The sequence below is a fragment of the Neopsephotus bourkii genome, unplaced genomic scaffold (genome assembly GCF_033783945.1).
Source record: "Neopsephotus bourkii isolate Nb327-2 ecotype Australia unplaced genomic scaffold, CSIRO-AGI_Nbou_v1 NB_354, whole genome shotgun sequence".
Classification (NCBI taxonomy): domain Eukaryota; kingdom Metazoa; phylum Chordata; class Aves; order Psittaciformes; family Psittacidae; genus Neopsephotus; species Neopsephotus bourkii.
Window position 1 is genome coordinate 1,613,721 of NW_026900860.1, and position 27,068 is coordinate 1,640,788.

General features: G+C 46.8%; 1 protein-coding gene across 1 annotated transcript; it reads left to right on the plus strand.

Annotated features, from left to right (window-relative positions):
- Window positions 1-15,545: 15,545 nt before the first annotated feature.
- Window positions 15,546-26,228, plus strand: FLVCR1 (FLVCR choline and heme transporter 1). Its single transcript, XM_061348354.1, has 10 exons — window positions 15,546-16,267; window positions 19,076-19,220; window positions 19,748-19,888; window positions 20,171-20,238; window positions 20,488-20,591; window positions 21,716-21,826; window positions 22,846-22,951; window positions 23,158-23,269; window positions 23,961-24,028; window positions 25,497-26,228. The coding sequence occupies exons 1-10, from the start codon at window positions 15,638-15,640 to the stop codon at window positions 25,557-25,559; spliced, it is 1,548 nt and encodes a 515-aa protein (XP_061204338.1). The 5' UTR covers window positions 15,546-15,637; the 3' UTR covers window positions 25,560-26,228.
- The last annotated feature ends 840 nt before the right edge of the window (window positions 26,229-27,068 follow it).

Genomic DNA, 27,068 nt, shown 5'->3' on the forward strand with positions numbered 1-27,068 from the left:
TGCTAAACAGGTGATACCAGGCAGACCCACATGTGCTTCCTGCTGCCTGTGTGACAGGAAGGCTCCCCATATTGCATGGGAATGCAATTATGTATGGAGATGTTCCTGGTAAGAAGTCAGACAGTGTCCAAATGTCTACAGAGTTTTGGCCTTAGTATTGCTCCCTAGGAAATTCATAGCTTTGGATGAAAACACTGGCTTTGCACAAAGGGGACTATTGAGTACTGAGTCTGCTCGAAATCTGAAAGTGGAGAGTGACATTTTGAGGGTAACATTGCTCTGATTCAGGCTTAGCCTCACCTGAGCTCTTCAGTCCGTGTTGCTGCTGTGGTGCTGCAAAACCCCGTAGATGTGCTCCCATCCTGCAGCTCCCAGACAGGCAGAGCACTGCTGAGGGCAGCCGGCCCAGCAAGGGCAATGGGGGGCTCTGTGGGACAGTCTGTGCCCCCCTTCCTGCCATGCCCTGCGGTGCTTGAGTGGCACAGAGGTGCGGTTGGACTGGGGAAGGAGGCACGATCGTTGCAGCAGCAATGGGTCTGTGAGCCTGGCACCGAGCCTGTGGCAGAACAGACTGACTTTGTCTCTCCTCAGACCTGCGGCGCCTCAGCTGAGCCATGGCATAGGCAGCCTGGCGCTCCAGGAAAGGAAAATGCAGTGTCATTCCCACCCTGTCTTGGCATCCCTAACACCAAACCAGGGTCAGAAGTAGCGGCTTTTCCCAGCTGGTTTTGCTGTGTGAGCTGTATCCAGCCTCCTGTAGTCTGTGCCAGGGGGAAGGGATGGCTCATGGGGGAGCAGTGTGGCTGCACACCATGAAACCCTGCATCCCCGCATCCCCAGTCCATCCTCCATTGCTGGCCTTAGCAATATCAGTGTGTGCCGAACCCTGCTGCAGCCCCTCGGGTTGTCTGGCTAAGCCATGTCCCCTCCTACATAGCACAAGACACTGGAGAGCCCAAGGGATGTACTGAGGACAGGACCCAGTGCAAATGAAGCTGGGTGCTGTTTAGCTTGCAGGAGACCCGAGGTGAAATGAGAAAGCAGAGTTAGTGGAGACCCAAGTTTTACTTTCAAACATGCTGTTAATTTGGGGGACATAAACAGCCCTGGTGATGTCTGTCAGTGCTCTTCTATCCAGTGCTGTATTACCCAGTCAGTGCTCTGCTATCCAGTGCTGTATTACCCAGTCAGTGCTCTGCTATCCAGTGCTGTATTACCCAGTCAGTGCTCTGCTATCCAGTGCTGTCTTACCCAGTCAGTGCTCTGCTATCCAGTGCTGTATTACCCAGTCAGCGCTGTGTTACCCAGTCAGTGCAGTGTTACCCAGTCAGTGCTCTGCTATCCAGTGCTGTATTACCCAGTCAGTGCTCTGCTATCCAGTGCAGTATTACCCAGTCAGCGCTGTGTTACCCAGTGCTGTATTACCCAGTCAGCACTGTGTTACCCAGTCAGCGCTGTGTTACCCAGTCAGCGCTGTGTTACCCAGTCAGTGCAGTGTTACCCAGTCAGTGCAGTGTTATCCAGTGCAGTGTTACCCAGTCAGTGCAGTGTTATCCAGTGCTGTATTACCCAGTCAGTGCAGTGTTACCCAGTCAGTGCAGTGTTACCCAGTCAGTGCAGTGTTACCCAGTGCAGTATTACCCAGTCAGTGCAGTGTTACCCAGTCAGTGCAGTGTTACCCAGTCAGTGCTCTGCTATCCAGTGCAGTATTACCCAGTCAGCGCTGTGTTTTCCCTGCAGCTCTGGCTGGTACAGCTTCTGCCAGAAAAATAAAAAGCCCCACATTGCTCTGTTCTTTCCAGGCTTAAAATACACACCCAGATGCATTGTGTGCACTGGGGATTCCCACACGTGCAAGGGCTTGCAGCGCATGCACAGCTCAACGCCAGGCATCACTGATGAGGGGGACGCAGGGTGACGGGAATAATGTGAAGGTACTTTCCGCAGGCTGAGCTGTGGAGCTTGTAGATCTAGAGAGCTCCTAAAGCAAAGTTGCTAATAGAGACAAAACAGCGGGCCAGTGTGTGTGCCATCCATGGCTACCAGTTCACACAGAGCTTTCCCTGCGACTCCCTTGTTCAGTGCACACTTTGAATCAGTAACAGGCGCTGGAAGGATGCTGCAGTTGCACCTCCTTGGCTGGCTGGTCTCATTGCCCTTTGGCCACCCAGGCCAAGCTGTTTGAAGGGTGCATGTGGAGCAAGAAATGGTTTTGCCTGAAGGCCAAGTGACTTGGAGGAGTGGAGCAGGTACAGAGGAACTAAAGAGTTCTGGTAAGTCCCTTGAACAACTCGGATCCTGGAAATCCTCTCTGAGTTCAGGACCAACAGCTAAGAGCGTCTAAGGGCTCTGTCTGTGCTCATTCAAATCAGTCTCCAGGAGCTCTCTTCCAAACCTTGGACTAACAGTGCCTGAATCTGGTGAGCTCTGGAACAAACTGCCATGAGTTTTCCCAGGTTCTGACATGGGAACAAGTGAGGAGATGGGGATGAGGCCAAGTGGGTGATACACTGTTTAATCCTGCTGTTTACCGTGATAAGAGTTTAAACAAATTGACCAAAGACTTCTACTGGAGGTGCTTCCAACAGGCTCCTATGCAATGCATAGAGAGGCTCTTTAGAGGCAAAAGCAAATAAATACTTGGCTGGAAATGCAACTTTCATCACTGATGAACTTCTGATTTTGTTTGTTTTTCCATTAATGCAGACTGGGGTTCGATCCTCTGTTCCCATCACAGAGCAGGAAAGTGAATTTGAGTCAGCCACTGCCGTAGCAGAAAGGTTTGTTGTTCTTCTCTTTGCTTTCTATACGCAGCACAAAGATATAGCTGAGATCAAAGAAAGGATAGGAATTGCCATGGCACCTATGAGTTGTCTCAGCACTTTCCTCTTCAGCAGGTGGTTATCCATCCATTCATTGCCCCTGCTGGGGCTGGCTTTTCTGTTGGTGTGAATCAGTTGGGGCATGGGCATAGGAACCCCCCCATGCACTGCGCAGTGGCCCCACCATGCAGTGAGTACAAAGCGCACCCTCTCCAGGGCCTGGAAGATTTTTGTTCCCCTTTTTTAGCTGCAGTGAATGACAAAACAGTGATAAAACACAGTGAGGATCATGGCCCTGATGAACCTGTGTGTGGGGCAGGGATTAATACCTGTCCCCCCACATGCTCACTGCTGTGCAGAAGAGATGCTGCCAACAGGATGCTTAATTCAAGCACAGGGGATCAGTGCCACTACTGCACCCAGGTCTGCTGATGGAAAGGGTGGTGTGGGTCACCTGAAAAAGCAGAAGCAAGGAGGCACTGGGACATGGAGGGCATAGGAGAAAGAGCCTGGAGAAGAGAAGCTGCGTGGACAACTCAGAGCAGCTTCCAGTGTCTGAAGGGGGCTACAAGGATGCTGGAGAGGGACTCTGCATCAGGGACTGCAGTGATAGGACAGGGGGTGATGGGTTCAAACTGAAACAGGGCAAGTTCAGGTTAGATCTAAGGCAGAAGCTCTTCCCTGTGAGGGAAAGTTTCAAAGGGCTGTGGCCTGAAGACCAAACTACTGCAACAGCACTTGGAGACACATCCCTACCAAAGCAGCAGTCAACATTATGGATTCATGTTTGTATTTTTGGCTGCAATGCTTGGGGGAGGTAACATCTCAATGTACACTGGTGGGGTGGCTGCATGGCATCCAAAGTCTGTGGCTACCTACAGATGAGCCACAGCAGAGCACCAGCACTGTGGTGTGGCTGAGCAAACCTGCAGCTTCCCTCATGGCAGTGAGTACAGCCGCCTGCAAGACCACAAAGCAGCACTGCCATGGGGGGAAGCAGGGCCACATCCTCTGGGTTTGGAAGTGCAGGAGGGGAGACATGGAGAAGTCAGGACACATCACAGTGTGTGATGGAACCTATGATGCTGCAGCGGTCTCACCTGCAGGCAGGCTGGCCCAGCACATGGATGGGGTCTGTCAGAGCCTGCCTGCAGAGCTGAGAGCTGTTTGAGCTCCTCACCCTGCTTAACCCCTGTTGGCAAAGCCCATAGTGCCCAACAGCAGCAGAGCTGTGCTCTGTGGCACCGGGACCAGTGTCCCCTCCCATCTGCTGCAGGGTCCCTGCAGATGCACTGGCACAGGCTGCTGGCACTGTCTGCAACCTGTGTCAGGGTTGCTGCTGGGGGATAACAGCTGACGTGGCCCTGCCTCCTCCTGCCCCTCAAAGGCTCCCTGACTCCGTCACTCTGTGTTTTGGGGTTCCTCTGATCCGGAGCGGAGCAGGCGGGCATGGTCCAGGCGCGGTGCCTGCCTCCTTCCCACGTGTATTCTGTATTCAGTGACATGGTTCAGTTGTTGGCAGTGCTGGGAATGGCTGGACTTGGTAATCCTGAAGGTGTTTTTCAACATGGCTGAGTCGATGATTCCATTTCTGTGGGGGTTCTGGGTTTGTCTCCTTTAATATGCAGACTTTGTGTCCGCTACTTTGGCTGTGCCAAGGCTGTACATTCTGTCACCAAAGAGCAGACAGACACTTGGCTCCTCCAGTGCCCAGCTGCAGCTTAGATAAAGCACATGTCCTGTGTTGATAGACGTTTTCTTGTGAGCAGTGCAACCAATAAAGCTTTCCAGCTTCAGGGATTTCTGTGCTCCTCACCATAGCAATCCCAGTCTCCTACGTATGTCCTGTGATGCTCCCACTATGGTCCAGTGCTCCCAGTGCTGCATTTCCAGCTCCCTGCATGTCTGATCCCTGCCATGGTACCACCAGTTTCCCCGTGTACCCTCTGTCTGCGGGGGTACCTCAGCTTTCTTGTGTGTCCCTGTAATTCCCCAGCTCCCTTCCATGTTGCTTCCCTGCGCTTACTGGATTGCCATTTAGGCAAGAAATAGCATGTGCTGAGATCAGTCCAGAGGTGGGTAGGTCGTGTTGGGATAGCTGCTGGTGTCAGGCTGGGTTGTGCACCTCCTCTCGGTAGCCTCAAGGAGGAATGGAGAGGGTTGATGTCATCTACGTGGCCACCAGCCCTCAGAAACCTTGTGGGCACTTTCTGTCTCCAAGAGCTCTGTCTGTCGAGTTTTGTTGATCATTGTCAAAACCTGGGTTGTGGCGATGGGCTAGGAGACAGTATGACCATTATCATGGGAACTGATTCCTATAGAATGTGTCTATGCCAGTCAAAAAACAAAACAAAAAAAAAAAACACAACCAACCCCCCCCACAACACCCCCAAACCCAACCCCAACCCCCAACACCACCAAAACACACAACCCCCCAACCACCACCCACCACCCAACAAAACCCCAACCAACAAACCCCCCAAACCCAACCCCCCACCACACACCCAAAAACCCCCCACACCCATACATCTCCTCGGTGGAACTGGGCCTGCTGCTTGGGACCTCCCTCCCAGGTCTGCTCAGCACATGAGCGCTGGTGCACCCATGAAATGGAAAGGACCTGGGATTATCTAGCAGGAAGGTCTGCCTTTGTGAAGTGCACTGCCTGGAGAGGGCAGCTTTGAAATCCTGATTGGCACTGGCTTATTGCTATAAACATATAGAGAGAGCATTTTTGTGCTCAGAACATTGCTGGACACACAACAAAGGGGGAGGAAGCAGACAAATGGAGCACTGTGGGAAGAAGTTAAATGAAGCACCATGTGGGGAGCTCCAATCAAAGGATCACTATATAACTTCCTTTCTCTTTAGGGGTCATTATTCCTGCCTGGAAAAGTCAGGGTGGAAACTTAGCTGTGTACTACACAGGACCTCTGTGCTGAGTTGAGGCAATGGGATGTGCAGTGGACTAACATGGTACATAATATACATGAGCAAATGTCAGCACTCTCCAAACGAATCCTTCTGTGCTCCCAGTGAGCACAACATCCATTGACAAGGGGGTCACACCACTTACCCAAAGAGGTTGTTTCTTGACCAGCACATGGGGCTGCTGTGGTATCAGGATGATCAGAGCTTCCTCTTGGAGTCCTTCAGTTACCCTTTCTTTGGAGAGGTGCAGTTACACGCAGTAGTCTTGTTCCATCCCTGCTGTCCCAGTGGATGCAGATTGTGGCATGTGATGGTGAATGCTGGGGCATTCCCAGCTTGAGAAGGTGTCCAAAGACCAGGGTCTTTCTTCCCCTGCTCACTAGAGAGTTACCTGCACTAGCATCCCTCCAGTCTAGCTTTGCACTTTCAGAGGGCTGGGTGATGAGGCTGTTCAGAAGCTGTTAGTAACACTGCAGACTGATCCCCTCTGCCCCAGACTCTTGCTTTCACTGTTTGCATTTCAAGGTGCACACAATTGTGTGTGGTTTTGTTTGCCATGGCTCAGCTTAGCAGCCAGCACTCTTAGAAAGCACATGAGCTGGTTTATTCCAGGATGTGGAACTGGTCCTCCTGCTCTTTGAGAAAGATAAGCTGGTGGCCAGCTTCATCTGCTCTATTTCTGCAGAACCAGGATTTGCTTGATTTGACTGTATGAAAACTGTCTGAAGGTGTATTTCATTGTAATCTCTGCTTCCATCCCTCTGCATGCATAGATATGAAAAGAGATGTGATTAAAATCCAAACCCATGTTTTCCTGGCTAAAAATCTGTGCAGGAGTAAAATGAAAATGGCAAAATCCCAACTAGGGGGGCATATTGATAGATGTCTGGAATGCTGGTTTTCTGCAATGAGGACACTGTAGAGAAGCTAGAGAAGCTACTTTAGATCTTTACCAGGAGTGTTTTCATGGCTGATGTCACATTTCCTTGCTTTTTATTATTCACATTACTCTATTTCCAAGTATGTTCCCTTTTGGAGGATGCTGTTTTCTGTTCCCTTTCTTTGCTGCTAAAAGCTTCTGTCTCTCTCCCAGAAAAGTCAGCTAGGAAAGGCATTAGATCTCCACACTTGAAGGTTCATCGCATCCTGTCAAGTCTTTGTGTGGGCTGGGCTGGACTTCAGTCCATGGCTCATGTCCACAGGTCAATGATGTCAGGAGCAGTAGAGAATCCATGCACTGCAGCTGGCCACAGCAGAACTGGACCTGCCAGTGTGAGCCAGAAACCTTTCACAGTGTCTCCTTCATACATCAGGCTTTAACCAGGCCCCACATCTGTTTCTTGCATCTCGGCTCCACAGGCATCCCCTAAAGAATGCTTGGGGTTGTTTTGAAGTTTGAGTTTACCCAAGTGTTCAATGGCTTGAGATTAAAAACATAACAACACTTGGTAGCACTTACATCTATAGCAGCGTCTTTGCCAAACGTGGACTAGAAAAGTGTTCCTTCCCAGCTGTGCATCTGCTAAAGATGTGGGAGACTCCCCAGCCTTTCTCCCATAGGATGCCTCATTTTATGGTTCTTCCTTTTTTTCTGTTAGTACCCACACCATCCTTTCACTGATAACTGGGTTATGCTTCCCTAAAAGGACTCCTTGTGGTAATTTTCATCTTCTCTCCCATGCTATGTTGCAGAGGAAAGGTTCTCACTGAGACAAGGACAGCAAACTGATAGAGGACCTGGTTTTGCCTCCAGTGAACTTGACCAGTGGTTTGCCCGGGAGCATATCTGCCTCCTGTCCAGCTACTCTTAAGCACTTGATTCAAGTTCAGGTTTCAGCCCTTGGTATATGCAACTTGCAATGGAGGAGGGAGGATGGGAGAAAGAAGCTTATCTTATTAATAAGGATGCTGCATGCAGTTTATATACACAGGGAAGGGGCATAGCTGTATTTGTGATGGTGCCCGGGGCACTGGTGGAATAGAAACGAGTTGATTTTAATCCAGCACCTGCAAAAGACTCTCAGACTTCAGATGGATGCAAATAGCAATAAAAGTGAAAGAACACATGGCCAGCAGTCATCACTGGAAAACAAATATTTGGAGCAAACCAATGATCAGGTTTAATGGAGCACTACTGCTTTGGTGTGCACCGCCTGTGTAATCTGGCCATAAGCCTGTTTGTGAGGGATCAGGAACGAGTGTTTGGGTATAGTCCACTGCCAGCTATTCCACCCTTTGGAACTGGAACAGCAGGTTACAAAGGTGGGGCTGGAAAAAGGGCTGAGTGTTTCTCCCAGTCTGGTGCTTTTGGCCTCAGTCCAGCCCAGGGTGAGTTGGAGCAGCCCTTGTTCACTCTGTGCCCTCCAGCTATACGGGCCTGCTCAAAACAGCATCAGGAGTCAGTGTAAAGTAGGACTTGAAACTACCTTTGCATGTGACTGCTGACATGTCTTATGTTGCTAAATCCACAGAAACAATAGGGAACTGGATCCAGGGAAAGGGAGATCTGTCTGCGTTTGGTTTGGGAAATCACTGTAGGGTAGTGGCTCTCAGTGAGTGGGTGCAGAGCCTTCCTTTGGACCTCACATGGCTGTCTCCCCAAGTGACCCCTGCTTTTATCTCTCTGCTGTGCTGACTGCCACATGTAACTCTGCTCACCTGCACAGCTACTCTTTATTGCTGATGGAAGGCTGTTCTGCTTACTAAAAGCAAACACACGAGTGTTTAAGATAACAACAATGAACTCACTCAGTGTTGTTCTGCTTTCTTTGAATGTATGTCTCAAGACTCAGTAATACCAAGACAGCTGGGTGGAAAGCACAGGGGTGTACTTAGTAATGACCTAGAAACATAAGCACATCACAAAGTACAGTATTCCCCAATATGAAGGGCTTTTCTGACTTAGGGTAAGAAAGGATGGTTTCATGACTGGGTTTTTCCTCTCTATGGACTATTTTAAGCAGATATGTATATTCCAAATTTCATTTACCTAATGGGGGGAAGAAACCTAAATCCTTTCCACTCATTTAAAAGCAATTAGGTTTATGCATACCTCAAAATGTAAGCATGACAGAAAACAACAGGACAGAAAAACAGGGCTGTGGACATGGAAGAGAAGTAGCTGAGCAGTCACAGCAAATACTGTTTCCTTTATTTGCAAGTCTCAGTACGGACCATTCATTCCCTTCCTGCAGCTTCTAAAAGCTATAAGCTGTTGGTACTGTCTGAGGTCTTAAGGGACATAAATACTCTGTTCAGCCTGTGTTTGCAGCTCATTGGAAATATAAGATTATCTCCAAAGGCTTAAACAGCCTGAATGCCATTCTGCCAGAGCTGGTACTTACTTTGCATGTTGCTATATTGATTGCTGTCATGAGGCTGACCTTCTCGTGGGCTATTCTGGCTCATTTGTTTTCCTTGCTGCACCAGTGAGAGAAGTTAATTAAACAGATTCCACTGAGGAATATTTGCTTGGAGACTGATCCCCCTTCCTTTGCTCCAAACAAAGAGATACAGTCAAACCCATGTAGATTAGTTCCTATATTTATGGTCTTTTAAAATCCTTTTTCTATAGTCTCTCTAAAGTTCATGCACTTTAAGAGCCTCAGTGCTATGTAACATTTACATGTATTCTTTTTCACTGTCTTGGTCTTACTATTCTTAAAACAAAACCAAAACCATATACACAGATAGGTGGGTGTTGGCCTCTTTTCCTGTGCCAGGGGAGGTTTAGACTGGATATGGGAAAAAATTCCTTTGCTGAAAGGGTTGTCAAGCACTGGAACAGGCTGCCCAGGGAAGTGGTTGAGTCACCATGCCTGGAGGCATTTAAAAGACCCATGGATGTGGCACTTAGGGACATGGTTTAGTGGTGGACTTGGCGGTGTTAGGTTAACATTTGGACCCAATGAAATTAAAGGTCTTTTCCAACCTAAATGATTCTACGTATATGTAAGAGCCTCAGGGATCTCACAAGACAGAGAAACAACCTTCAAGTCAACGCTTCAGCTGTTGGGCTGACATTATGTGACTGATGCTCCACTAAAACACACTGATGAATGTAACTGTGGACACCTCAGGGCTGTCAGGTGCTGAGTGAGTGCCAGAGGTGCTGAGTGCCCTGTGTTCCCAGCTGTGCTCTCATAAACTGGGCATAGTGTTGGGAGGGCATTGTGCTAGGAGTACTGCAAAAGCTTACTGTTCAAATTGGGGTTTGGGGAATGCTTGGAGTGCTTTCCCAACGCAGGAGCTCCAACAAGGAGAGTCCCTCTTGGTGTCTGGCTGACGTCCTGTTAAAATGATTTAAGGCATTTTCCATAAGGTACTGTTGCAGGCAGGGTCTCGGGCAGGCATCTTTTATTGTTACTCAGTCTAAACAAACAAATTCCTGCTGGTTTTTAGTTAAGCTGAGGTCAGCCAGCATCTCCCCCATTGTATGGAAATAGACTTTCAAAGAACATGGCTCTCTTCCTGATGATAACCTCTTCAGAGGGAAATTGGGAACTTCAAGCAGTTACTAAATATTTGGGTTTCTTCAATAGTAAAAGCAGCAATATTTCTCAAGCTTGGGTGCGAACAACCTGTCTCCAAAATACAAGTACGTTTTTGTAGTGGGCTATTAATGGCTCCAAATTCACAGAAGGCTGCATCTGGGTTCATCACCTGGGATCTCACTGCAGCCAGTAGAGAAAACTGTTAGGGAGCAATTCCTCTCATGTTACTGAATTATAGAATCACAGAATGGTTGAGGTTGGAAAGGACCTTAAGATCATGCAGTTCCAAACCCCTGCCACTGGCAGGGACACATCACACTAGACCCATGTCATCCAAGGCTCTGTCCAACCTGGCCTTGAACACTGCCAGGGATGGGGCAGCCACAGCTTCTCTGGGCACCCTGTGCCAGCGCCTCAGCACCCTCACAGGGAAGAGCTTCTGCCTTAGATCTAACCTGAACTCCCCCTGTTTAGGTTTGAACCCATCACCCCTTGTCCTATCACTACAGTGCCTGAAAAATAGTCCCTCTCAGCATCCTTGGTGGGTTTATTCAGCAGATAGCTACCTACAAAAGGAAAACCAGATGGCAGCTTGACACAAGTACCAGATGTAGATTTCTGCCTCTTTTGTATGGATTGGGACACCCAGAAACACGAATTTCTGTTGTTTGCAGTACATTACCTATACTTTAAAATCCACAACTTTTCTCTGATACTTAACAGTATACTCCTATATTCCTGACAGTACATTGGCAAATGTGCCTACTGTGGGCAGTCATATTCCAAACCTGAGGTGGCCAGACAAACTGGAGCTACAAACACATTTCAGTTGTGTCCTGTGTTGCAAGCACTCATTTTCCAACTGGGATAATGGCCTTTATCTTGTGGGAGAATGGGCAAATGTTGCTGGAATGAGGATTGCATAGGAGGAAGAGGATGTTTACGTGTTCCCCTGTATTCTCTAATAGCTTTCAATCAAGACATTGAAACATGTGACACTCCAACTACTTTCTTTCAAGTCCAGCTTATTGAGGTTTGTTTAATATCCTGCTAAAATCGGTCATTTCTAGCACAGTTGGAACTTCAGATCTTTTGTTCTGAAAGCCCTTTCTTCAGCTGCTGTGGTTTTCTTGTTTAAACAGTTGTGGGAGACAAGTACCTGGTGCTCTCCTGCCATGGAGGTTTTCACTGCATTGAGACATCAACTTCTGCATTGAAAAGCATATGCATTATAAATACCTTATAAATCAGTGTTTAATCTTTTACTTCCACTGGAACATATGCTAGGGGAGGAACAGTAACACCCTTACAAGTAAGGATACTGCATTCTTAATTGCTTTTTAACACTCTCCAGCCTGCAATTCTGAGTGCTTGCTTTCTGTCTGACTTCTGGACTTTGGGCACAAGAAAACAATTGCTGTGGAGTAAACCAGTATCAGCTACTTCCCAGTGACTCCGGATACATAAGACATATTACATCTTTTTTACAGCATTCAGGAAAACAACTTTGCTAACATTTGGGTGTACACAAGCAATTTCTGGCCCTATCACTAACAGGAATATTCAGGATAGCCTAAATTTTCAGTTTGAGGGCAGACTGCAAAAGGACAGCAGCAGTTTTAAGCTTGCGCTGTAAACCTTGACATCAGTGTCCTGGCTTTAGGTAATAAATTGTCCATGAAATGTAGAGATCCAAGGCCACGTGTTTTAAGTGGACTCCTGCAATGGATGTTTCTCATGGTATAACTTTCTCTTGCTGGATAACTATGTCCTTGGCCCTGTTTCTCACAGAAATGGGAGTAAATCAGAAGCAATGGTTGTGAAGCCTATGAAAAACTAAAAAGCCAGGAGATAAGTATCAAAGTGTTGCCTTGATGCTGTCAGTTTGGTTTGCCTTTTCCTGTATCTTGTTTAGGAAGCTACTTCTGGAGAGAAATGTCCCCAGAGATGGAAATGTGTTGACAGTACTCCATCAAAATCAACCTTTTTTTTATTTCACCAAGATCAATGCAGCTGCAGCAAAGGTGGATTTGGCTTTGTGTTGATCTGTTGTAAATAAACTTCATTCTGGAGAAGGTCTCCTCTCCTCATGGGGAGGCAGCTTTCATCCATGTGCTCCTTCCGCTGCCAGGCTTAGCCTCTTTGTCTCTACAGTACCCTGATGCCCAGTTATTCCTTCCATGTGGGATCCCTGTGCAGGAAGCAGATGACAGTCTGTGTGCCGGATAGTCAGGCGGATAGAGGAGACGGTGCTCTATGGGCACTGTAGCAGTGAAACCCAAGATGTGCTGCCCATTCCAGGACAGGCTGAATTTGAACCTTTCACTGGGAGTATTAGGTGGCAGCAGCTCTGTTGCTCTATGGAGCCACGGGTGTAACAGTAGGAAAAGGAAGAATGAGAGGAGAACAAAGCCCGTTTTCCTCTTTCTTTAAGGAGTAAATGTAATCTCTGGGTGGACTTTGAGGTCATTGAGAATGAAATGGGAAAAAATGTTAAATGAAACGAGCTGCAGATCAATGTTTATCCAAAAGAACAAGCTTTGTTTAGGACACTAATGCTACATGTAGATGACCCACCACAGTATCATGGTCCTTTCCCTGGCCCCAAGGCCAACCCACGACCTGTGCCAGAGGTGGCTGTAGCCGATCAGCAGCATGGATGACTGGCTGGCTCCCAGTGACCACGAATGGGCACTGCTGGAAACACTTTCACAGACGTTGTCTCAGGTGTGTTTTCAGCATGGTTCTACCAATGTGCACGCAGACACACATCCCTGAAGTGAAAGCCGGCTATTCTGCTGCTTTGAGGTTTGTTTCAGTTCCCACTACGCCTCTCCCTCATGCAGACCTGTTTTTAAATAGGCTTCACTGCTACAGCACTTAGCAATTGTACTGTGAAGTCAGGCAGAAGAAGTCAGAGGCATTTCCCCAGAGTCTGATCTTACACAGGAAAACTACAAACAAATCAGGCTTTTTCTTAGTATGAATGAAAGAGGCAAGAAGAGCCTGAATCATAGAATCAGCTGGGTTCAAAAAGACCTTTAAATCATCAAGTCCACTGCCAAGGCCACCACTAACCCACGGCACTGAGGCCAAACTGATCTCCCCTCATGGCTGCCCTCATGGCCACCTCTCACATTCCATTGCCCCTTCTCTACCGTCAGGATCCCCCCTCATGGCCTCCCCTTTCCCTCTGAATCTGACACAAGTAACTTGATTTTTAAAGGCAGGTTTCTAACACACACTTGTGATCTTCAAATCCAGGATTCACTTCCAACAGTTGCTAAAACTCCACGGTGCCCACACTCATCACTACTGTTGCTCAGGGAAAGCAAACGTAGCCAGATCAGTGTTCTGAAGCGTGTGTTCATATTATTTCTCATGCTGTAAATAAGATCAGGACATGTGGCTTACACAAATCACCCGATCTTGAGTAAAATACCATTCATAATTAGTGAGGGAACTTAAGGCTGGTGCCTAAGTGCATCGACCACACAGACTCAGACCTGATTAGGCTCTGACATACCCGTGAACAATGGGTAGTGTGTTACCTGCTGAACACATGCCAACTGATTTCCCACAGAAGCCAGTAAAACATTCAGGTTTTGAACACACTTCAATATTCCTGTACTTTCCTAATGCTCTTTGGAGAACAATCTGGCTCTTTAATAGGGTACAGCATCTACAGCAATTCCCATCCCTGCCAGGGGCTGCCAGGCACTGCTCTCCATGTGCAGACGTGTCCCGAGCAGGGTTTGAGGGCAGATTGCTGACTGAAGTGATATCAAACCACCTCCGCACATAATCCAGGCAGATGGTTTTTTGGGCATGTGTCAAATCAGATTCCAGAGGTTGAGCGGCAACAAGGAATATTTAGCCCGCGGCACTGGAGGCAATGAAGGGCAAGGGTGGATGCAGATTAACTCACACTGCACCCATCCTGGACACCCTCCGCTGCAATTCCAGCCTCTGTCTCTTCCCATCCATCTTGTACCACTGCAGAACATTCCTCCACACTGGCACCGTGAAGAGACAGATCACAGGGGAAGGCCGGTGATGTTCAATGAACGTGCCGGCAGTGTCAGGGGAGGCTGACAATGTAGAAGGGATCAAGAGTGGGCCTGTCCCGCACCGCTCAGCCTGGCCTGCCAGCACGCACTGGCCAAGACAGTGATCGCAGGGCTGTGGTTATGTTGCTCCTGCCTTGGGGATACTGTAGGGATTGGATACATCATTCCCATCTCCGCATGGCTCTCAGTCACCCACATGGGCAGCCTCTCTGGGTTTAAAAGGCTGGAAGGTTTTTATGTGTAATAATCTCAAGCACTAACACAGGGTGGGCAGAGAATGGATTGAGAGCAGCCTTGAGGAGTGAGGCTTGGGGGTGTTGGTTGACGAGAAGCTTAACATGACCTGGCAGTGTGTGCTTGCAGCCCAGAAACCACCCCTGTGCCGGGCTGCATCAACAGGAGCATGAGCAGCAGGTCAGAGGAGGTGATCCTGCCCCTCTGCTCTGCTCTGCTCTGCTCTGGTGAGAGCCCACCTGCAGTCCTGTGTCCAGCCCTGGGCAACAGCACAAGAAGGATGTGGGGCTGTTGGAGCAAGTCCAGAGGAGGCCATGGGGATGCTGCAAGGGCTGGAGCAGCTCTGCTCTGGAGCCAGGCTGAGAGAGCTGGGCTGGGGCAGCCTGGAGAAGAGAAGGCTCCTGAAGGGGAGACCTTAGAGCAGCTCCAGTGCCTAAAGGGGCTGCAGGAAAGCTGGAGAGGGGCTTGGGACAAGGGCCTGTAGGGACAGGGCAAGGGGAATGGCTTGAACCTGCCCGAGGGGAGACTGAGCTGAGCTCTTAGGCAGAAGCTCTTCCCTGTGAGGGTGCTGAGGCGCTGGCACAGGGTGCCCAGAGAAGCTGTGGCTGCCCCATCCCTGGCAGTGCTCAAGGCCAGGTTGGACACAGGGGCTTGGAGCAAGCTGCTCCAGTGGAAGGGGTCCCTGCCTGTGGCAGGGGTTGGAGCTGGATGAGCTTTAAGGTCTCTTCCAACCCAAACCAGGCTGTGGTTCTATGCTATAGAATAAATAAATAATTAACCATACACACACATATGCGAGGCTCTGTGTGTCTGTATACACATACACACATATATATATATATACATATACACATACACATACACACACACACATACACAGCGCACTCATACACATCCACCGCAGCAGCTCCCCAGCAGCCAGGGCCGCCCAGACCACTCCCACCTCCCCGGGGCCACCTCCCGCTCCTCCCGCTCCTCCCACCGGGCGGGGCGGCCGTGGTGTCGGAGCCGGAACCGGGTGACCTTGTGCGGCAGAGCGGGGCTGCGGGCGCCGCTGCCGGGGGAGCTGGGTGCGGAGACGGCCGAGATGGTGGAGGACGGCGGCGAGGAGGAGGCGGAGGGGGACAGCGGGGAGATGCCGGCGGCCAGCGCCGCGCCCGCCCTGCAGCGCTGCAACGGCTTCCTACCTGGCAAGGAGGCGGAGGACGGCGGGCAGGGAGGCGGCGGAGAGCAGGCGGAGGCAGAAGCCATGCTGTCGGCGGCGGGCGGCCGGGTGGAGACGCGGCTGTCGCGGCGGCGGCTGGCGGTGCTGGCCGTCTTCAGCAGCTACTCGCTGGTGAACGCGTTCCAGTGGATCCAGTACAGCATCCTTAGCAACATCTTCGCGGCCTTCTACCGCGTCTCCTTCACGCAGATAGACTGGCTCTCCATGGTCTACATGGTGGCCTACGTGCCGCTGATCCTGCCCGCTACCTGGCTGCTGGACACCCGCGGCCTGCGCCTCACGGCCCTGCTGGGTGCCGGCCTCAACGGGCTGGGCGCCTGGCTCAAGTGTGGCAGCCTGGCCCCCGGCCGGTACCCGCTGACCCTGGCGGCCCAGGCTGTCTGCGCCGTGGCACAGGTCTTCATCCTGGGGCTGCCTTCGCGCATCGCTTCCGTCTGGTTCGGCCCCACCGAGGTCTCCACCGCCTGCTCCGTGGCTGTGCTGGGCAACCAGGTAGGGGGCAAGGGAGGCTTCTCCGGAGCTTGGTGTGGTGTTAAAAACAGGCCGTTAAAGTGGGAGAAAGCGTTCCTCAAGCGGTGGTGATGGAGAGAGGAGAAGTGATGGAGCACGGGCAGTGGAGGTGGTGATACCTCCCAGGCTTGCTCTGCAGAACGCTGGCTCTGTGGCAGTGTGTAGCAGCTCGCATGCTTCTGTCGGCTGCCTGGAGTACATCAGTTGAGACCCTTTGCAGAAGTCGTCCCGCTCCGCTTTCTCTTCCTCTTGCATTCAGGATCTTGCTGCTTCCATTTGGTATCATTCAGCTGATCGAATACACCCTTGGCTGGCAGGGGATTGAGGATGTGACCTTTGATGGAGAGCCCCAATGCCGATATACTTTAGTTCTTGCTCTTTAAAATATGGCCTGGGCTCACTAAGTGCTGATGGTCAGGGCTGTGAGTTCACATCCTGTGGGGAGCTGACAATGGAGTCACAGGTGTACTCAAGCTCTCAGGTCCTGGCCAGATTCAGAGAGCTGGAACAGGCGTATCTGAAAGCATGGGTGAAGAGATGGTACCTCCCCATAGCCTTGTTCTCTCCCTTGCCACTGTCCCTGCTTGTTTTGTGCCAGCAAAACATTAAGATTCCCATCAGCATCACTGATGTGGGATGAGGTCATAGGCACAGTTTGATTAAGGTAGCAGGGGGTTTGTTTTTTATCATGTGAGTAATTTTATGTTTGGATTATTACATTGGTAATACTGGCGTTGCATATTTACAGTTAGGGCTGCTCATTAGGTCATGCTTTGCTGTTCACAGTTTTCCCAGTGCTGTCCCAAAACATTCTGGTTTTGCACTGAAGTCTTCCAGTGGACAAGTCAACTGCCCCATTCGGAGTGAACACTTTGGGGGTTGTTGGTTGGTTTAGCAGTTGAGCAGAAATTTTGCATCTGTGCCCTGGAATCAGGTTTGGCAGCTAAATTTCTGCTCTTTGTGACATGCACCAGTTCTCCCAGTAGCAGGAGTTACTGGAGTTTCAGTTCTGCAGTGCAGTGCCAGGGATCCCGCTCTGAGTCTAATGCTTCACTCAGATGCAGGGATTGAAGTGATGCAGGAGTGCAGATAGCAACAGTGAGAAAGCTGCACAAGGAAAATGGGAGCAGAGGTGTGAACGATTCTGGAGCGTATTCCCTTCTGGAAGGATGAATCTTAGTGTGGCAACATGCTTGATGGTCTTCTGCTAGGGAAGCACCTGTGGAGTGCACTGGCAAAATGTTTCACCTTCCTCTGGCAGTCCTGTGCAAGTGATAAAGGCTTATTCTGCAGCTGTGCTATACCCTGCTAGCTCAGAGCTGTGCGCTACATAGGTCTTAAGATCCCAGTCCTGTTTGTGATCTATAAAGACTGATACAGTGTCAAACAAGAGAATTTCTGTCCTCAGTTTTTGCTTTATTGAAAAGCCCTCTCAAAGTACATTGTAAGAGTAGTGAAATGACCAATTAGGCAGTGGGAAGTTAGAAGTGATGTTGTCTGTATACCCCAGTGCAGTTCACTTCTGCCTATGCAATACAATACAGTCTCACTGTGCATGTTTCGCTGCACAGGGTGAGCTGTGTTAACAGTTGCTATAACCAGCTGGTCATGGGATTTCTTTGCATAACCTCAGAGCTAGAGCAAACAGGACTGGGACCAGAAGGGAAGGACAGAGGAGCTGTCAAAAACCGCATCGATTCTGTTACCTCTTGAGATGCTGATTGCTTGCAGTTGAAACAAATCACTGGGAATGCAGCAGATGTACCTGTCAAGGGTTGTTGGGAATGCTGGATTTCCACAAGTATTTAGCATCTTAAACTGGGCATATCACACTCATCAGAACTCTTGATTCCTCTGGTCTTAACCTCTCTAGGTGTAAAAGGGGAGAATGGTATCATTTTACTTTCTTTGAATATTGTGGGTATTTTAACAGTCTTTGGTGCTCTTTTTTTTTTGCCTTAAATAGATTCAGTTTGGGTTGGGCTTTTTTGGTTGGGTTTTTTTAGTTAAAAAACTAAAAACAAAAGTTCTAACACTTTAAAATTCAGTTTAGCTCTGGAGGAGCAGCAGGCATAAATTGGAGAATAGTCCAAGGCTGTTGTTCCTTCGTGCTTTAGAATGTTTTGTATATACACACAAAATCTCAGTCCTTGTTTTTTGTCTCTCCTTCACACAAAATCAGTTGCTGCTTTGGAATTGACTCCAGATACAAACCCACTACTACTTTATTTTGTGATATTTCTTTATTTCCTCAGCAATAATTGCAGATGGAGGTTTTAGGTTTGTGGTCCTTAGTCAGGATGTTCTTTTCCTCTTGCCCTCTCTGCCCTATCAGCTCTGCAATAAATCTGGCATGCCAATCTTTGTTACTGTGGTGGCAGGATCTGGACATCAAGTGGAGGGTTTTGATCAAGGAGGGCATTTACTACAAGAGTAGCTTCTGTCATCTCCAGGACTTCAGTTGCAGAATGATCGATACAGATTTATGTGCATGCACTGTGTTTTCCTGGGAAAGATTCTTCTGCAGAAAGGCTTGCTTAATGCTAGCTGTTGAATGTGCTGTATGCTAGGTGTAGTTTTGCAGTTTCATTTAGAAATGAAAAGGTTAAAGCCTGAGTTATGAAAGACCTGGTTGTGAAATGTCACTGAAAGCAAATGGCTCAGAAAGCATGATGCTAAAGGAACACTTTTCCTTCATAGTTTGATTAATTCTTATTATGATATAAATTCTTCTGTAAGTTTTTATGTTCAGAGTGAAATGAGTTTTGATTTCCTTTTCTTGCTTTCCAGCTTGGCACTGCAATAGGCTTTTTGTTGCCACCTGTTTTGGTTCGAAATACACCGGATGATATCGATCTAATGGCACATAACATCAGCATCATGTTCTATGGAACAGCGATAGTATCCACACTTTTGTTCTTCTTAACAGGCGTTGGTAAGTGTTCCCTTATAATGTAAAGGGTGACCACAGGGAGTGTTTACAACGTCATGCTTAAAGCACCTGCCTATGCTTAAAACAGCTGCGATTTATTTTTTCTCCAGTTTACTTTTGTTTGCTTACGTGATGTGCCAGGTTTAAGTGACAACCAGCTTACTGTTACAGTATGTCTGCTTCACATAGGGTGACCTCTCTGAGTATTTAGTTCACTTATTCTTTTTACTATAAGGCCATTATAATATAATGTGAATTCTCTCTGTTAATCTTACAATTCAGATACAGAGGTCTAGATGCATTGCAGGTGAAGTCTGTCTTTGACCTTACGTGGGGAGCGATCAGACGTGACCAAATCATTAGCACATCCTTTGTGGCTGTGAGTTGGTTCTTCCATGAGAAAACCTAGAGTATTTGTTTCATGGGAGTGTTACAAAGCACAAGTTAATCTGAAATTCATCAGACTCAAACACTTCAGAAAGAAAAAGCATAAAGAGGAGTCAAAATCGTTCCTTCTTCTCTTTCCTCAGTGTTTGAAGAAAAGCCCAAGTACCCTCCTAGTCACTCTCAAGCAGTCCTGCAGACTGTGCCTCCCGACGATTACTCCTACAAGCAGTCAATTATTAACTTGTTCAGAAATATTCCATTTGTATTTCTGCTGATCAGTTATGGTAAGTGGTGCTGTCTGGCTGTAGACTGGCAGAGCAGTCCAGATGTGTGGAAAGTACAATGGGTTTTAGTTACGGTGGCTTTTAGGGGGGAGGAAGTGACAACCTTTTACTTACTCAGCAGCCAATGCTGGAAAATCCATCAGGGTTCAAAATACCATTTGTAGGTCTGGTGAGGAGGTTTTGCCTCTGATGTGAGTCTTAAATACCTGAAGGTACTCTTTAGGATAGCATATTTGCATGGCTACGCCTGAAACGACTGAACCTTTTCCTTTGGTACTGCAGGTATTATGACTGGAGCATTTTATTCTGTCTCCACACTATTAAACCAGATGATAGTAACTCATTATGAGGTAAGGTTCTTGGATTTTCTTTGTATTTCTTTTTCTGCTGAACATTTGCAGAGGTGATGTGTGTTGTTATGTAGGTGCTGTGTGTGCTCAGACGTTTGGTTTCCTTTGTACCCCCCTGCAGTTTCTTGCACCATGCAGCTATGGGAGTCATAGGAGTATGTGTTTGTGCTTATGACTACCAAGAGGTCTGAACTTCACTCTGAGTGGAAGCAAGTTATTAATGAGCACCATATAAATATTTGTTGAAAGGGAGAAGAAATGAACGCTGGGAGAATTGGCTTGACACTGGTGGTGGCAGGAATGGTGGGTTCGATTATTTGTGGTTTGTGGCTGGATTACACTAAAACATACAAGTAAGTGTGGGTAGGCATGTATGGGGTTAGGGGTAGGAGAGTGGTGCAATTGCCTTAGAAAAACACTGCAACCTGAGGACTGAACTGAACCAACGATAAAATGCAGTTCATCTCTGATCTTTAGCAGCCTTGATGGAGACTGGTTTCTTGAGGCAAAAGCTTGACACTGGTTCTTGGCCAAGAGAAATGAGAGAAGAGTATGCAAAGATGTGAAGGGGTTTTCCTTGTACTCCTGTCTCTTCAGGAGCATAAGACTAACAAGGCATTGTATGTCTTACATACAGTGGCCAGGTGGCCCACTGGGCTCCTTCTCCTAGGAAAGCATAAAAGCTCAAAACCTACTCTGCATTGGTTTGTAAAATGGATGGTTGATGGAGGTCCAATTAGCAAGCGTAATATTTGCTTTAAATTCAGGAAGTGACCATGGAACAGAACTCTGTTCTGGGGTAGGAGCTCCTGGGTCCATCACCCATGGTGTGGTGCCCCCCAGGAGTAAGCAGTGCCCTGGAGCACTGCTTGCAGTGGAGTAGCTCTCCCCTGTGACTCTTAGTACATTATGTGCAGGAGCTCTAGAAACCTAACGGATGTTAATGCTGCATATTGGCTGTGTTTCTGCGTGTATTTTGGCTTATAAATGATATATGCTTTAATATTTTGGATTACATCCCTTATTCCAGGGTTAATATAAATGGAACATTGTAATGAGATTTGTTTGACTTGCCTCTTAGGCTGACTTCTATTGCTAATAGGGTTCGATTTGGCTGCTGGTATATTGACGTGTAATGGGCAGTGCTGCAGAATGGCCAAGAGGTACAACCTAAGTGAGAATTAAGACAGTCTTAAGGTAATAGCATCTGCTGTGATTGTCCACTCTTTAAGAGTCTGAGTAAGTGTCTTTAGTCTTGAGTAAAGCAGCCATATAACCAAGGCAGTAAAGAGGGGTACGTTCTCATTGCGTATGTTTGAGTCAGAATGACATGAAGCAAATCTTACAGCTGTAGAATGCCAGTTGCTAGAGAATAAGTAATGTTTCTGTTACCTTTCTGTGCTTCAGCAATATGCTATGACCTTACATTAACAGTGTTCATTTTTGTTAATCGCTTTCTATTTTGGTTGGGTTACAGACAAACTACTTTGATCGTTTACATTCTCTCTTTCATTGGAATGCTGGTATTTACCTTCACCCTGGACCTCGGATACCTTACAGTAGTGTTTGTGACTGGAGGAGTACTTGGGTAAGCATTTAGAGGGCTAGAAGACTTCCTGCAGTTCTCTTCAGAAACAGTAACTGTTTTAACTTAAGTGATTCTACTGTATATTCCGTTGCCATCCTCTCTATGCCTGTAGCGCACAATACAGATAGGGTTTACTAGGGTTCCACCTTCAATTACATCAAAATAAACCTAAAGCAACTCACTTCTCAGTGAATTTCTTTTAACATTTTATGGACCCAACAGTCTGTATGGGGTCAGTTTGCTTAGTTCCAATTCAGAAAGCTCTCTGCAGTAAAGCTGTCTCTTTCTGTTGACTAGTGCATAAGTGATCAGAGTTTAAACTCTAGGAAGGCTGGCTTCTGTGTGTGGTGATTTGGATCAAAATTCTGGTAACCCAAGCAGCATGCTGGGTGCTTTGTTCACTCAGAAGAGCACCTCTCATAATCTAAAAGCCCCAGAGGGTGCTGAGGGAATAGTGCTGAATCCAGGCACAGCGGTCAAGGTAAAACCAGAAATGTCTTGAGATCTTCACTTTAAAAACCAGTTAGACTTTAGAAACCTCAACTGCATTAAGCCCATGATCGGTGAGTCCCCTCAGCTTCTTCCTCAGCGGGTTCTAGCGGATGTTCTAGTGTCCAGCTTCACCTCCTACTGATGGTCCCTTTTTGTCCTCCAGCGTGGATGTTTGGCATGATAAAACAATGTTTGTGGATGACGTCTGTTTGAAATCAATTGGCTTCAACTATGGAGTGGCTCATGGATGGGTCAGAGAAGGATGTTTCATATAGGTGGAGTGCAGGTGGTTATGTGGAACAGGACAAATAGTTTAAAATATCTTTGTCTTAAAAAGAGAGATGTACATCTAAAATTGGTGGACGAAATTGAGGGAATGAAGCCAGTGAAGCAAGTATTGAATTGTGTTAGGTCTTGAAAACAGACAGTTTGGGATACCAGCTAATTCATAATACGATGTGTTTATGTCTGACTTCCTTAGCTGTAGTCATAGATGAAGGCCATCCTCTTGCTGTCCTCTTCAATAGGTTCTTCATGACTGGCTATCTCCCACTTGGGTTTGAATTTGCTGTGGAAATTACATACCCAGAGTCTGAAGGCACTTCCTCAGGTCTCCTTAATGCATCAGCACAGGTTGTATCATTTTATTTCTTCAAGTAAAATAGTATTCAGGAAGGCCATTCTGCTTGAGTCTAAGGCGGCTTTCTTAGACTTGGCTTCTAAGTCTCTTTTGTGGTGCTGTAGTCAATTTGGTTTCTGTAAGAGATAACCTAAAACGTTGCAAGGTAAAGTGATGGCCTTTCTGTGTGATCCTGATGAAACAACTTCTTTGTTCGTAGATATTTGGAATTGTCTTCACACTTGTTCAAGGAAAACTCACGACAGACTATAGTCCTCGTGCAGGAAACCTCTTTCTTTGTGCTTGGATCTTTGTGGGCATTGTCTTAACAGGTAAGTAACCAGAAATGCAAGTAATGATTTCTCGTTAATGTGAAGATGTGGAGGCTTTTCTGACACAGTGAATTGCTGGGTAGTTTTTAGATGTCTTGGACATCTAGGATTTCAGTACATGGTTTCCTGTCTGGGCTGACAGAAGTTACAACTGCAGGGGTTTAGTGGTTGCTGTTTCTTTCTGTTTGCTCTGGTTTTCACTTTAAGTATGTGCTGCATGCAGACCTTTTGTTTTAAGGGTGACGTTGCTAATGTACAGACAGCCATCTGTCACCCATTTCTGGAGTCATGTCTTGAATCTGAGGCAGATGTCTATCTCTAGGGTAGGGTAATGCATGTAAACAAATACATACGTGGAGAAGCTTTGCAGTTTTCCAAATGTAACAAACTCCTGATGTATTCCTGAACTGTACCAGTGACTTACACATGTTGGTACTTAGAAACGTGCTGAACATGCTAAAACCATCCAGTTTTGCTTGAAGTGCTCGTGGTTTAAAAGCTTTTGTTATCTTCTTCTGCGTGTGCCTTGCAAGGAGCAAGTTCAAATTGTCAGCAAGTTGCAAATGCAGCAGAGGGAATACAGGTATTTTGACTATGTGCTGAAAGCAGCTTTTATGTACTTGCACTGTACAAATGTTTCCCTTGAAATGCAGAGTTGTGAACCAGCTTTCTCTTCATTTCCTTGTTACAGCCTTAATAAAATCAGATTTGCGAAGACACAATGTGAATTCAGGGATAATGAATTTGGATGTGAAAGCTGTAAGTGGGGACTCTTCTACTATGACTGTATTACCATACTTGAATGCTTGGCTTATGTTGGCATAATAATATTAACAGCAAAAGAGGACTTGCAAAAGCTTATACTATGACTGTTTCCATCTGGTTTGGAACAACAGAGCCACACCGGGTGATTCCCTCGGGTATCTGTTTCTCCCCTTAGCTCTGCTGAAAAACCTGGAAGACCTTCTGCTCTGAAGATTTTCCAGGTTTTAGTGCTTGAATCTTGTTTTTACATATTTACACATAGCATTGTAAATTGTGAAGCCTTTTCTGAGTATTGGGTTAGGAGTCTGTGTTATAGATTACACATTTTATGTAAAATGCCTGCAGTCCCCTTAAGTGAAGGCAGTGTCTGATGAACAGAAGTCACGCTCTGGTTTCTCTACTGTGCTGCATGAAGAGCTGGGTCTGTTCTGCAGTTTAAATGAAGGGTGAGCACAGCACACTTCCTGCTGTTCAGGAGGTCCCAGTCCCATGGTTCAGCAGATTGTTCAGATGATCACAGTTACTAGGAGGAGTTTAGCAGTGGAAACTTTTTTTCAGTGTTGTGGGATTTTTGGTCATTTGGATCGATCATGAAACAGCTTTTTGGAGTCAGACACTGCAGGATCCTTGGTCACATGGAGGTGTCTTGCATATATTGCAGCTTTTGATCGTCTTCAATCAGATGCACACTGTTAGCCTCTGCATAAGGTTCAGAAACTTCCAAGCTGGTGCTCTATGAGCTAACGTGAACCTGAAACCTGTGCAGCTGTGTGTGCACAATGTGGCATCCTGTGGCTTTACCAGCCTGGGTAGGGGGCTGTCTGGGGGTTGTGCATACTGACTGTAGGCAGTGGTCCATGGCTTGTCTGATTTCTGTTATCACCTAGTGAATTAGCCGAGATTGGCCCACAGCTTCATTTATATCATAGAATCATAGAATAGTTGGGGTTGGAAAGGACCTTAAGATCATCAAGTTCCATCCCCCTGCCATGGGCAGGGACACCTCACACTAAACCATGTCACCAAAGGCCAGCATATAACAAAAGCCTGAAGTCCTTACCCTGAGATCACCATAAATAATGCCTATGTTGTTAAAGTGCAATAGCATCTTGATACCAAACCTTGATCATTAAGATTCTACTGTATTTAAATGTCATGGAGAAAAAAACTGAAAGTTTATCTCCATGTGATAAATATCTATATGTATTAAATGTACAGTTTAGAGTTATACTACAAAACTCAATTCTGTGGGGGGGCTGGTGGTTTGGTTTGGTTTTCTTTCCTTTATAGAGAGAAGGTAAACTGGGGCTTTCTCTAAATGCCCCATTTGGTTACTTAACTACATTGTATGTTAGATGCCGATAGTATCGTTACCCAGGAATACTGAGTTTGGGAATAGCTTCTGCTGAATAACAGCAGCTTAATTTCAGCTTTGTTCTTTCTTTTTCTCCCTCCTCTCCAGGTACCAGTTGAGAGTCCTGTCGAACCCGAAAACACTGCATTAAAAATTCAGTCAGCTTTATAAAAGCTCAAAGAAGGTTGCTTTAGAAACGCACAAGTTTGGTTGGCTACTGAACAACAGTAATTAGTGTAATCACTGGATATGTGTGTATGAGTAGTGAAACATGTTTGGTGATACTGGTGCTTGTTGCGTGATAGAAGCTAGGAAGATGCTCAGTTCATTTTGCCCATGATGCAGGCAGTTCACTTTTGTACAGAGTATTTATTCTAGCAGGTTTCAAGTTTTGTGGTTTCATTACTAGAGAACTGTGTGAACCCTCTCCAGGTGTCAGGAGACACGTACACTCAGGATGCATACTTGGAAAAACCCTGGAATTCTGAAGTACAGTCGTCATGAGCAGAAGTAGCTGATCTCTTTGGGTTCAGTCTTTGCTGGTGTGTTTGACAAGGCAGAGCAGGTCGCTCCACAGCTGGAAGATGTTCACAAGTTCCTTTCTGTATGTATCTGTGTTTTTAATATAAGCCAATGGTTCCTTCTGGGAAACTGTCTATATAGCACAACGGTGAAAACAAGAGATGACTGCAAACGTGTGGGTTTCAGACTGACATTGCTTTTGCCTTGAAACTTCTCGATGGGTATCAGAAGGCAGATAAAAGAAAACGCTGTCTTACAGGTTCATTGTAACATTTCCAGGGAGATTTAGAGTCTCCCACTAGATAAATCAAAGTTAAAAACCAGGCAATGGAACACCACCACACAGGTTGCCTCCACATTTGAGTGCTTTCTCAGTTAAAGCGAGAGGAGTACGTGTTTACAAAGAGCTGGTGCCTTTACTTTGTAAAGAAGATCCTTGCCTCATCTTGAGTTTAATCAGTGCTGCTGAAGAAATTCCATGTTGTGTGTTAAACCTTCTCTGAGTGTTTGTGGAGTATCAGAAACCGTGTTCTATCCCTTTGTGCATTTATTTCTGTTATGAACTGTGTAATTTGTCTTAGGGATATTTTTGTGCTCATAATGATTTAAATCATGTGTGCAGTTAAAAGCTGTAAGGATGAGTGAAGGGAAAATAGTGATGTTTCACTTTGAGGAAATATCTGCTGTTATATCATACATCTTGGTTACAAAAGGAGCCGACTTCATTAACATTTGCCTTGTGTTATTAGATTTATCTGAATTTGGGATGTGGATTTCTCACTGAGGTGCTTTTGAAACTATTCTCCTTTACCTTGTGCTCTGTCTCTACACCTCCAGAACTGACAGCAGCACAATAACAGTGGGGCCCTACTATTACTGCGTAAGTCAGACCTGACTTGGTGGACTTTCTGCAGACATTTAAGCTTTGGCAGTATTTAAGGTGAGCCTGCAGGTTCAGTGCCATCAATGATGCCATCTCTTTGAGTTCCCACAGCTGTCACGCCATCCAGAAGGTGGAATCCTGCTGGAAGTTTTCCACAGATTGTTACAGTTGGGTATGGGGACCTTTTTAACTGCAAGCCAAGTCTTTCAGTATGACAAGTACCATGAAATGCTTTTCTTTATTCTCGTTTCACTGTAAATTTAGAGAATAGTTTT

Coding starts and splice junctions, on each gene's coding strand:
- FLVCR1 (XM_061348354.1), top strand. CDS start 15,638: ATGGTGGAGGACGGCGGCGAGGAGGAGGCGGAGGGGGACAGCGGGGAG. Junction 22,952..23,157: donor TCCTTAATGCATCAGCACAG/GTTGTATCATTT, acceptor CTTTGTTCGTAG/ATATTTGGAATTGTCTTCAC. Junction 24,029..25,496: donor TGAATTTGGATGTGAAAGCT/GTAAGTGGGGAC, acceptor CCTCCTCTCCAG/GTACCAGTTGAGAGTCCTGT.